Below are 13,302 nucleotides of genomic sequence, written 5' to 3' on the forward strand. Positions count from 1 at the left end.
CCAAGGATGGCCTCAGAACCCAAGCGGCAGGCGTCCTCTAACAACAACAGTACTTTTCGTCGGCACCTTAATGTGACTAGCCGCACAGCATGGGATAAGACGAGCGCGTGGCTTCTTCCTCCACAGGCAGCGGACTCGTCCGAGTGCTCTGCGGCGGCTGCCGCGGTGGTGCAGGGTTCGTGGCTGTCTGTGCCGCTGCTCGAGAGGCGACCCGTCGACGCATGCGAGGCCGGCGCCGGCTACAAGCCGCGGCCCGCGCTGGGCGGCGTCACCAAGCACGACGGCTACTACTTTGCTCGTGGTCAGTGCGCGGCACGCGCAAGTGTTTTGTTTATATGTTTCCTCATCTCACTGTGGAACTTACACATTGAAGAGCCAAAGAAACTGGTCGCCTGCCTAATATCGTGTAGGGCCCCCGCGAGCACGCACAAGTGCCTCAACACGACGTGGCATTGACTCGACTGTGTGAAGTAGTGCTGTAGGGAATTGACACCGTGAGTCCTGCAAGGCTGTCCATAAGTCCGTAAGAGTAGGAGCGGGTAGCGATCTCTTCTCATAAGCTCGTTCATCCCAGATATGCTCAATAATGTTCATGTCTAGGGAGTGTGGTGGCCAGCGGAAGTGTTTACAATCAGAAGAGTTCTCCTGGAGCCACTCTGTAGCAATTCTGGCCGTGTGAGCTGTCGCATCACCCTGATGGAATTGCCCAAGTCCGTCGGAAGGCACAGTGGATACAGATGATCAGACAGGATGCTTACGTACGTTTAACCTCTCAAAGAGCCGTATCTAGATGTATCTGGGGTCATATATCACTCCAACTGCGCACGTCCGACACCATTACAGAGCGTCCACCAGCCTGAATATTCCCTGGATGACATGCAGGGTCCCTGGTTCAAATGGTTCAAATGGCTCTGACCACTATGCGACTTAACTTCTGGTGTCAGCAATCGCCTAGAACGTAGAACTAGTTAAACCTAACTAACCTAAGGACATCACACACATACATGCCCGAGGCCGGATTCGAACCTGCGACCGTAGCGGTCGCTCGGTTCCAGACTGTAGCGCCTAGAACCGCACGGCCACTACGGCCGGCTCAGGGTACCTGCATTCATGAGGTTGTCTCCATACCCGTAGACGTCTATCCGCTCGATACAATTTGAAATGAGACTCGTCCGACCAGTTCCATGTATCCAGTTATCAACAGTCCAATGTCGGTGTTGACGGGACCAGGGGTGGCGTAAAGTTTTGTGTTGTGCGGTCATCAAGGGTATACGAGTGGGCCTTCGCTTCCGAAAGCCCATATCGATGCCACTTCGTTGAATATTTCACACGCTGACACTTATTGCTGCCCCAGAATTGAAATCTGCAGCAGTCTGCGTAAGGATTGCACTTCTGTCACGTTGAACGATTCTCTTTGGTCGCCGTTGGCCCCGCTATTGCAGGATCTTCTTCCGGTCACGGCGAGATCGGGGATTTCATGTTTTGCCGGATACACGGTCCATCCGTGAAATGGTCGTACGGGAAAATCCTCTCTTCTTCTCTACGTCGGTGATGTTGTCTCCCATCGCTCGTACGCCGACCATAACACCACGTTCAGACTCCTTAAATATTTATATACTGCCCTTGTAGCAGCAGTAATCGATCTAATAACTGCGCCAGACATATGTTGTGCCGGCCGCAGTGGCCGAGAGGTTCTAGGCTCTTCAGTCCGGAATCCCGGTGCTGCTACGGTCGCAGGTTCGAATCCTGCCTCGGGCATGGATGTGTGTGATGTCCTTATGTTAGTTAGGTTTAAGTAGTTCTAAGTCTAGGGGACTGATGACCTCAGATATTAAGTCCCATAGTGCTTGGAGCCATTTGACCCATATGTTGTGTTACATAAGCGTTGCCGACCGCGGCGCCTGTTTACGTATCTCTGAATTTAAATGCGCATGCCCTTACCAGTTTCTTTGGCGCTTCAGTGTATGCCAATAGACTAACACGCCCTGGTACTTTCCATAAGTGTAATAAATTACTATGGACGATTTGGATGAGCTATAGCTGTGATTTGTTAGTCACATATGGGTCTTTTAACTACCGACTTGTTATTTTCAGACACTATTCTTATCGTAAATTGGGAGGGTGTCAGAGATTTTCATAGGTAATACTTACACAAGGAAATTATGGGAAGCGATGCGCCACACAGTTGACCATAGAGGCCACTCAAATATTTTACATTTGCGTCCTGTATAATGCTCAATACTAAGAAGCAGTTTGTAGCACTCCATTTCGTCTTGGCCCTACACAAAACAAAGTTTTCATTTGTCAATACATCGCTGAATTTTCTGTACCACATTGTGCATTGTTGAACGGAAACGTAGCAAATAATGACAAGTTTTAATGTGTTAATGATTCCTGCTTACATTTTCTTTATCTTCAAGTAAAGTCATCAGAAGATTGAAACCAATTTCAAAATAATTTAAGTTAAATTGTAGTTACACGGTAAATCACACTTATTTAACTGTGTCGACTAAAGTAAGTACCTAGGGTTTACAATTACGAACAACTTAAATTGAAATCATCACACTGAAATTCTGTGTTGAGGAATTTATTTGAAAAACCACTTAGAAGGTATAGCAAATACACTAAATGGACTATCTACACATGTGGTATTCAACCTGGACCCCAACCCCCATTACTGAGTCTTCCAGGTTTCATAGTGGGTAGTAGGCAGTTGGCGGTTAAAGGTACTTTTAACTCCCTTCCCACAAAATTTTGACGTAAAGTATTCGATAAGTAGTTACTGTTATATGCCTTAACTAACTGCAACTCCTTTTATAAATTTTATAACGTAAAGCTACTTCCCTGCTGTAGAAGTTACCATTACTGTTAGAAAATTGTACTATTGACAGAGATACAAACTTGGGCGGTAGGTAAAAAACCTTGATTAACTGTGATCTACACTACGCTTAAGCATCCTCTTCTGTAGCGTTGCTGCGGAGTACGGAATGTTCGCCAGATTGGATTGACAGATGACATCGGTAAAGCTTAACGAAGGGCAGCATGTTTTGTACTATCACGAAACAGGGAAACTGTTGTCACTGATATAGTAAGCTAGTTGGGGTGGCATTCATAAATATGAAAACATTTCTCGTTGCGACGAGATAGTTTCATAAAATTTGAATCACCAACTTTGTCTTTCGAATGCCAAAATATTTTCTTGACATCCACCCACAAAGATAGAAATGACCATAATGACAAAATAAAAGAAGTCAGAGTTCCACAGAAACATTCAGGTTCTCGTTTCCCTCACGTTCTATTCGAGAGCAGAGCAGTAGAAAATTAATCTGAAAGTGATACTACATTCCTTGCCAAAGATACATGTGTGATCATTAAATATACTATTCCGCTCATAGCTCTCTGAAATTATTTATTTAGTTTCCAATTTCGACATTTGCCATTTCAAGCGTAGTTGGCTCTTAAATAACATCTCACAACGCTTGGAACTGACAAAATGTTGAAACTGCGTTCGCAGTAAATATTTCTCCAAAGCAGAATGACTGGAATCAGTGATTACGTAAAGGCTGTGGAACCAGTCCTCATCAAAACTGTGAACTGGAGACTAATCATGTAGATATGGACTATTAGAAAATGTGGCACGCCAATTTTAAGCCTATTACTTACTTATCGTGTCCTTCGGCATTAAATTTTTTTGTTTGTTTAAAGGAATGCTCACCATAGGAACAGCCTAAATTGTGACATATATTTGACTAATTATGTGACAGCGTGGGTCGAGATGCAGGAATGGCTGCTTTTGTGCCGTCGTTGCGTGCTACGCCCAATGATATCCATGACTGATTTTTTGGGGGCAAATGTTCAAGTTGTAGCACTTTGTGCATCACCATGATTCACATTTCCTCCTGTGAAACCGGTCAGGATAAATTGTCTGCTCATTATACAAGACCGATTTCCAGACGCTGCTGTCAGAGTAATATGTGGTGTACACCCACGATCATGTACTGCATATCTGTTTAATAAGTTGGTTAATCTGACTACTCCACCACAGTATATTTATTACATGATGAAGTTCGTTGTAAATAGTACTGTGCAGTTCAAAAGGAACAATTATGTACATAATTACAATACTAGAAGGAAAAAATGACATTCATTACTCCACATAAGATTTTCCTTAGCATGAATGTTGTGCAGAATGCTGCAAGAAGAAAATTTGGAAACTTAGCCAGTAAAGCACGAAAACAAACTAAAAAACGCTTCTCCTTGACGATTCCGTCCATTCTGTAGAAGAATTTCTACTACTGTGATGTGTAAAAGTTGGGGGATATAGATTACTAAATTACGTCTGCATATATTAAAAAAACTACTATATAAATGTCTAGCATGTAGCCATATTTAAAAGTTAAGTTGTGATGCGTAGGTAAATTAATTCATTCCACATCATTACGGTTTACCGTGCAAATGATCTAACTAAATAGCAAACTAAATAACTACCAACCTAAAATACGAGGTTAATTTCATAGCCAAATTCACGAAATGCAACAAACGCAGAAGACTGCAGTTTGTCACGTAAAGTCTCTGCCAGCCATATCCCGCCTGTACCTGATAGTTATTTGCAGCTGGTATTCCTCTAAGTATTTTCAAGGTATAAGATCGATACAGTTACAACACGCCGTGACTACACGTCCAGAAGTTCAACGCTGGCGTTTATATCATGATAGACAATATTATTTACTTCTGGACCTCACCAGAAGGCGTAATTCGCAGCCCGCTAGTCAGTGCAACATAATGGCGAGCCGACCCGGATCCTGTCCGCACGGTGAACTAATCCTAAAGGCTGGTGCGTTGTCCAGTATGAGTTTGGTTTGTACGCGGTTTCGTACGCTCGTTTACGCAAATGCTGAGCTGGTCCCCTGTCTCCGCTCCAGGTAGCGCCATGCACAAACAGCTGAAATACTGTCACACGCAGTATGTAGTTTCCACAATACACAGACAGGTTGCAAAGACGATTTCGTTCCGTAAGGTAACCGACGATTGCGTTGTGAGGAAGAGCCGCAAAGTTAAATAAAATAAAGTTACCAAACCTTGAGTTCGATGATGTCCATATCTAATAATGAGTAAATGTTAGGGAAAATAAGAAGAAATACCGTTAAGTCGACGGAATTTAGTGATTGCTTCCATTTATCGCATTCTTTCCAGCGACGAAGTTTCATATCCAGTCTTTGGGATGAAGTTGAAAGCAGTACCGTCGTTTTCAAAGTGAATCTACGATTTTAACGTACTTGCTTTTGCATCTTCTCGACAATCCTAATGTTGAGCTTGGAACGCCGGTCAATACAAATCAGTAATAGTGAAGTAACCGATTTTGTGACTTTTTAGGAGTTACTAACCGGGAGCTAATCGTATAGACTCATCTGTATGCTTTGGTAGTTTAGTTTCTTGAGTGTCTAGATGTTAATTTAATATTTAATAGGCACAGTTCTCGCCTGTAGGTTTGTTTCAGAAATTAAACCGATTTTGCGACATATCAGAAGTTCCTAACAAGGAGCGAATGATTTGGTCTCACCTGTAAGCTTCGGTACTTTCAGTTTTCTAGTCTCTTCTTGTTAATATAATTCAGTAGACACAGTTCTTGCGTTTTCATCACTGTCTACATTGAGTTTCGCGGTGGATGTCGATAGTAGTTTGTTTGTCTGGGTAGTGTAGTTTTCCACGGTATTTAGTATGGATAGGGACTGTGACTTGTATGTGGATGCGAGCCGAGTTGGTGGCACTTCGCTCTCAGCTTGAGCCTGTGATGGCTTCGGTTACACAGCTTGAGACTGCAGTGGATGAGCGTCTTTGTTGTGGACCGACTGTGAGGATCCAATTGACGTCCAGCACGACCAAGGTGTCCCCCAATCAGTGCGCACCACTGGCCGGACCAGTTACTGCTCCCACTAAGGTTGACCCCTCATTTGAGGTCGAGTGGGACATCGCCCCGGGGTGTGGCAAGTTATGAGACTTCCGTGGGCTGAAAGTAAGACTTCCCTGGTTAGTCTCACAATCGGGCTCCAGGTGCTGTCTGTGGCTGACACTGTCCATTAGCCACATGCAGCCGCTTGTCCTGTTTCAGAGGTAACCTCCCAGCTTGCAAGATCTGGGCAGTCATAGGGTGAAGTTGGTGGTAGATGGGAACTCCAATGTCACGTGCGTTATGGCTGCTAAGGACGGGAGGAAGGCCAGAGTGCACTCCGTTTGCGTACTGGGGGAGTCATTCCATATGTGAAACTGGTTTTTCCGGATGCCAGGAAGAGGAGCCACCTGTCTCACGTCGGTACCAATGACACTTTGGATCGCAAGAGAGTCTCTCTGTTTCGAGCGGCTATCAGAAAAGATAAAGGCTACCAGTCTTGCTTGCAAATGAAAGCATTTGCAGCGCAATCGACAGGTCTCATAATTTTTAACATTTTTATGCAGCGACAGCAACTGATATTGTTTATATAAGAATATACCGCCTGCAGTTGCAGGTTAACTTTATCGTTTACCTTGGTTTCAACGTTAGTAATAACATTTTCTTCAGAACATAAAATATTATTTAAACGTTTGCCTAAAACAAGCCATGTCCTAAGTCACCTTTATAAAACTTGATGCATAACCATAAGGTTTTGGTGTGCGATTTGTAAAAAAAATTCTGGGGGAACCTTTGTAAATAAATATTTCATAAAATTCGGCTCTACACTTCGTTAGGGATTCCAACGAACGTATGACAGCAGTAAAACGACTTGGTGGCGAATGTTACGGATCTACATCTACAATTGTACTCCGCAAGCCACCCAACGGTGTGTGGCGGAGGGCACTTTACGTGCCACTGTCATTACCTCCCTTTCCTGTTCCAGTCGCGTATGGTTCGCGGGAAGAACGACTGCCGGAAAGTTTCCGTGCGCGTTCGAATCTCTCTAATTTTACATTCGTGATCTCCTCGGACAGGTATAAGTAGGGGGAAGCTATATATTCGATACCTCATCCAGAAACGCACCCTCTCTAAACCTGGACAGCAAGCTACACCGCGATTCAGACCGCCTCTCTTGCAGAGTCTGCCACTTGAATTTGCTATCACGCTTACCAAGTAACCCTGTGACGAAACGCGCCGCTCTTCTTTGGATCTTCTCTCTCTCCTCTATCAACCCGACCTGGTACGGATCCCACACTGACGAGCGATACTCAAGTATAGGTCGAACGAGTGTTTTGTACGCCACTTCCTTTGTTGATGGACTACATTTTCGAAGGACTCTCCCAATGAATCTCAACCTGGCACCCGCCTTAGCAACAATTAACTTTATACGATCATTCCACTTCAAATCGTCCCGCACGCATACTCCCAGATATTTTACAGAAGTAACTGCTACCAGTGTTTGTTCCGCTATGATATAATTATACAATAAAGGATCCTTCTTTCTATATATTCGCAATACGTTACATTTGTCTATGTTAAGGGTCAGTTGCCACTCCCTGCACCAAGTGCCTATCCGCTGCAGATCTTCCTGCATTTCGCTACAGTTTTCTAATGCTGCAACTTCTCTGTATACTACAGCATCATCCGCGAAAAAGCAGCATGGAACTTCCGACACTATCTGCTAGGTCGTTTATATATATTGTGAAAAGCAATGGTCCCATAACACTCCCCTGTGGCACGCCAGAGGTTACTTTAACGTCTGTAGACGTCTCTCGATTGAGAATAACATGCTGTGTTCTGTTTGCTGAAAACTCTTCAATCCAGCCACACAGCTGGTCTGATGTTCCGTAGGCTCTTAGTTTATCAGGCGACAGTGCTGAACTGTATCGAACGCCTTCCGGAAGTCAAGGAAAATGGCATCTAGCTGGGAGCCTGTATCTAATATATTTCCGGAATCCATGTTGATTCCTACATAGTAGATTCTGGGTTTCCAGAAATGACATGATACGCGAGCAAAAAACATGTTCTAAAATTCTACAACAGATCGATGTCAGAGATATAGGCCTATAGTTTTGCGCATCTGCTCGACGACCCTTCTTGAAAACTGGAACTACCTGTGCTCTTTGCCTGTTGATGACCTCAGAAAGCAGAATAACATCTGATCGCCTTATTTGCGATGATACCTCACAGCACATGAACACAAATGATGTTGTAGTGCACATAATTTGTAATTTCAGTTAAGCGTTCAAAATATGGTATTTCTTGTCAAACCTCATTATCGCAATTTCTCTTTATTACACTAATGATAATAGCAATAGTATTAATACCAGCAATATCTACGGTGTAATGTGTAGCGTGGTTTTAATTAGAGTCAAAACAGCAAATCAAAGATTAAACGTGTATTTTTTTTAAATTTTCGCTTCTTAATGAACGAATTCTGTTGATGGAGAAATATAACCTATGGCTCAAATTGTTGACACGTACATGTTTCGAAAATTTCCTCGACGGGTCGCTCATGCACCTGAACTCTCATTGTACGTATGTATACGTTCCCATACTGACCTCGGAATAAAATCTTCAGCGCGGTGGGAAATGTCGTAGCATCTTTCAACGATTGTTGTTACTTCTTATTACCCCATGTCCGAATGTCGACAATACCAACATTTCTGTCTGCACTTGGTAACACTACTAAACGGCAACTAATGTTGCTAACAAGCATAACCCTTTCAATCAAGTTTCTTCATAAAGAGTCTGAATGTAAATTGGTAAAACGCAGTATTTCATCAAACTTTCTATTTGAATTCCTCACTACTCCTTCAACACTTCTTACAAAATTATAGCGAGATTTATGTAAACCAAATTTACAATGAGGTAGTTTGACAACTCATGGATGTCTCTGGAGCAATGCAACACCATTAGCAAAGGCCAAGTCTTCTCACAACGTCGCCCTCGACAAGAAATCTAAAATTCAATGACACTAGTCAAATACGGAGGAACAGAAAGTGCAGAAGTTTATTTTCTTGTTTTGTTGTGTTTTTTTCCAGATGTGGAAAAGATGGGAGCAGATACGACAACACCAGGCGGCCTCCGTCTCTACCTGGAGTATTATTTCCGCAAAGCATTCAGTAAGTAGCATAGTTACCACTTGAAAGCAACGAAGAGTTAAATTATGCTGTCATCATGGTACAAGGTGTCGTCATACTTTTCAGATGTGGACTACAACCCCGTCATCTCCAGCGCAATGCGCGAGGTCTTTTTCAAGCCTCAGGGACAAAACAAGACTGCCAACTTGACCATCAGTCTTACAGACGTAAGTAACGATAAGACTGATTGTAATTCCGAGGAAAGGGGCTCATTACCGATTCCCTAGGATACGAAAGATACTCTTGCAAGTCACATTTTCTTGCTCCTTATTTAAGTAATTCGCGACTTTTTTTCTTATTATTACTTCCTACGCCGGTATGTGACTAATAGCAAAGATTTGCTTGATGTATATTATAATTCAAACAGCCAAATTACGGGGACGAAACTACTTTAGTATACAGACGCCAAGCGTAATGGGGAAAGGAGAGAAGTTGACAGAGAAGTTTTCCCAACAAACAGAAAATTCTTGATTTGAGTGGGTATTTGAGTAAGATACGACAAACTGCAATCCATCAGGTGCCGCTAGAGAGGCTTTTTTCCATTACATGTTGTGTAAATACTAACAAATTTATCTACATCTTGTATGTGAATGCATGGAGTCTGTTCTTTCGGACATGTCTTTAGGAACAAACACCTAATAGAATCTGCAGCTGTGAAACATTATAGAGACGTGGGACTTGGGGAAAGTAGGAAAAGGTGTGGACGGGCCGTAATCAGTTACCATTGATAAGCATATACACTTTATTCAAGTAATAATGTTTTGAAAACAATCACTTAAAAAAATTGACTGTAACACAAGCTACATTGACGGCTGAAGGCCTTATTAAGAGAGAATTCAAAATAATGTGTAGGCTGAATGCCACAAGCAATACTTCAGAACAATTAGCGGCTGAAGACCTGAATTACAAGTGAGGAAGACAACTACAAGTTGAGAATACCAAAATAATTTTTAAAACTATCATTTAAAAAATCGACTGTAACTCAAGCTACACTGACGGCTGAAGGCCTTGTTAAGAAGAATTCAAATTATTTGCCAGCTGAAGGCCACAAGTATAGGAATAATTTAAACAAAATATTATTTTTAAACAATTGCCACAATCAGACCAAATAAAAAAGGGAGTGGTCCACAGACAGTGCTTCTAGGATCGACCTGAGAAAAGTCCCTACAGCTGCGTCAGCGGTGAGACGGGCACCCAAGAGTTATGATCACATAACAGAATGGCAACTCAAAGCAGGGACAGTTTAAACGCCGATCAATCCTCTTTCCAAATCCGTGTAACGTGCTATAACCAGTACAACGATGGAACAATTCAAGCGAGGGCGAAGTGTCAGGCAGAATCCGGTGTTTAAAACATCGAAAGGCAGAAGGAACCATTATAACCAAGGTAGACAAAAGAAACCACAATCCACACCGCAATCAAGGAGGCTGTTGAACTACATGTCATGGTGGACACCATCGGCAAGACGAGGAAAAGTACACTGTCGCAAAAATACGCTAACCTCCAGGGCACGTAACTGGGGCGTTAGCGGCCACTAGGCAGTAAAATACCGCTGGTTGCACTTCACCAAATAATAATACAAAATTCAAAAACTAATAACAGGTAGTAGAAGACGGCTAATAGATTCCGCCAACTCGACACGATCCACTTGCTGCTGTTCATCTCAAGGCGACCCTCGAGCTGCAACGCACGAACAAACAGCGTGCTTTCAAAATAGTGTAGGTTTCACTACTGGGCTCATGTTCACTCAACTCAAACGTCCTGGGTCCGGTGGACAACGAGGTTGTGGCCCTCGCAACTACAGCCCCTCAATCCGGCAGTGCCTGCGTGCCGCCAGAGGTCCCGGCATGTCCTGGTGCTGCCGGACCTCTCTCCTGCTTGGTCCCAACCGAAATACCGACACACCCAACCCGGAAAACACTTCACGTCCTTCTAAAGATAGTACGGGTACTAGATATCGATAAACGCTGCTGCTGCCACTTGTGGACAGACAACGCTAACAAACGTAGTGGCGCCAGTAAACAGAAGAAGAAAACGAGGCGCCTCTATCCCTATCACACGGTGCCAACCTACCAGCGGCACCAACGCGAGCCGCACACAGCTCAATTATCTGTAAATTGAAGGGGATCACAGCTGTTAACTGCAGCTGGATATTAAGCGGAATCAGCGGCGGCGAGCGAAAATGTATACCGGAGCGGGATTCGAACACGGGATCTCCTGCTTACGAGGCAGTGATTAAAGCACCTGTTAGTAAGCAGGAGATCCCGGGTTCGAATCTCGGTTCGGTACACATGGTCGCTCGACGCCACTGATTCCGCGTAGTGTCTCGCTGATGTTGACGGCAATGATCCCCTTTAATTCACACGTTATTGACTTCTTCCGACCATGAGCTTAATTAATAGCCTATACATTAATATAAGGAGCAATCAAATGGAAATGAGACACATGGGAAAAAGTAAGTAAACTTTTTATTATTTCCAAAGTAATCGCCGTAAATATTAACACATTTATCTCACTGTGAGATAAGACAGTCACTGCCTTGATGGAAAAATGTTAGTTGTGGCCTATGGAACCGTGATTGTACCCAGGCGTGCATTTCTTTCTCCGAAGCGAAGCAACGGCCACGAATACCTTTCTTCAGGGCTCCAAAGATACGCAAATCGTATGAAGAGATATCGAGACTGTGCGAGATGTGTCAGGGCTTCCCAGCGAAACTTTTACTGAGTGGTCGAAACAAAGTGGACAGCATGTGGGCGATCGTTACCCTGAAAGAGAATGGTGCTGTCCGTCAGCATTCCTGTGAGTTTGGACTTGATGGCGCCCTTCAATTTTTGCGAAATGCAATCGTACCGCTGTGCTTTAAGTGTGGCGCCGTGTTCCGGGAAACAAATATTCAACGGGCCCTTGCTGTCAAAGAAAAAGGCCATCATGACTTTCACGAAGCTGGCGTGCCTGATGTTCGACTCAGCTGCAGAAGTTTTACGGCTAAACCGTAGCACATCCACCACACAGTCGCAATCTCTCCTCATGCCCCGAGGAAGGACATTCGTGGCTGTCGATTATCATCGAACACAGAGCTCCACGCCTGGGTACGATCATGGTTCCATAGGCAGTCGCAAACTTTTTTCCGTGAAGGTACTGACCGTCGTCCCACAGTGGGTTAAATGCATTAACAGTTACTACGATTTCTTTCCAAATGATAAACACTGTACTTACTTTCTCTCCCCTGCGCGTCATTTTCATTTGACGGCCTCTTATATCAACAGTATATATAAGTCATATATAAGTCACGTAGGCATATAGCAACTGACAAGCTGCGGATAAGAGCGATCTAGTCTATGCTGAGAACAAAATACTGTTGGCAGTTTATATCACAGAATGATTAAAATTTGAACTGACAGTGAAAATAATACTCCCGTGCCGTGACTCAGTTGTAAGCAACAAACAGGGTGAGAACACTACGAATGACTCAAGTTTAATAAAGAAAGATACCATTCTTTAAAGGGAGGTTTACTATCTTTGGCCCGAAAAAAGCTTGTTCTTTGAGAATTTCTTTCTCGTGATGTGTTGTAGATATCAATGTTAAATTTGGTCAAAATATTTGTTGATATTTCCTCTACAAACTGGAATTTTTTGACTGGAAATGTCGAAGAGCAAAGGCGGAAGTGCCGTCGAAACGAAACAAAATTTCGATGTAGGCCTCCACGCGCGGTGTGTCACAGGTCAGCCGGCTGGTCTGAAAGCAAAATTGAGTTGACGTTAGCGAAGTATATAAGATTCCTTAGGAGTTGTACCTCGCTTAAGTTATTTGAACCATAGGAAACAAAATGGAAGCCATTTGAAAAAATAAGGTTTTTTTCATCGATTTTTCGACTTCGTCGGCCAAGTGAGAGTATTTATAGATGATGGATCGGAATAAAAGTGGTACAATTCCTAGACAGTTTAGTTAGCTTCGTCGGAAACAAAGAATCATGACAATCGGTTCAGTAGATTTGAAGTTACCATACTGCGCGATAAAAAAAGTCATTCTAGAGGAACGCATTTGAAGTTTTGACTACATATAAATGCAATATTATGCAACTTACGTTCAGTCTGCTATTCCGGGTCCATAAACTAGTCCTTCCTCTTCCTAATAGAGGTCGTTCTGCTCGATCTGGGCCATCCTGCGCTGCTTCAGAGCCGCTCGTGCGGCCGGTGACAAGCGGTTTTCGGCCGCTTGAATTCGGTGGT

General features: G+C 43.5%; 1 protein-coding gene across 1 annotated transcript in view; it reads left to right on the forward strand.

Moving 5' to 3' along the window:
* The window catches only part of LOC124619450 (liver carboxylesterase 1F-like), a 180,624-nt gene that overhangs the window by 126,359 nt on the left and 40,963 nt on the right, over positions 1-13,302 (forward strand). Inside the window, exons 8-10 of the mRNA XM_047145840.1 lie at positions 127-301; positions 8,974-9,054; positions 9,139-9,239. Of these exons, the coding sequence (XP_047001796.1) occupies positions 127-301; positions 8,974-9,054; positions 9,139-9,239 (357 nt within the window). The remainder of the gene's footprint in view (positions 1-126; positions 302-8,973; positions 9,055-9,138; positions 9,240-13,302) is intronic.

Source organism: Schistocerca americana, chromosome 6, assembly GCF_021461395.2.
Source record: "Schistocerca americana isolate TAMUIC-IGC-003095 chromosome 6, iqSchAmer2.1, whole genome shotgun sequence".
In the NCBI taxonomy this organism is placed as follows: Eukaryota; Metazoa; Arthropoda; class Insecta; order Orthoptera; family Acrididae; genus Schistocerca; species Schistocerca americana.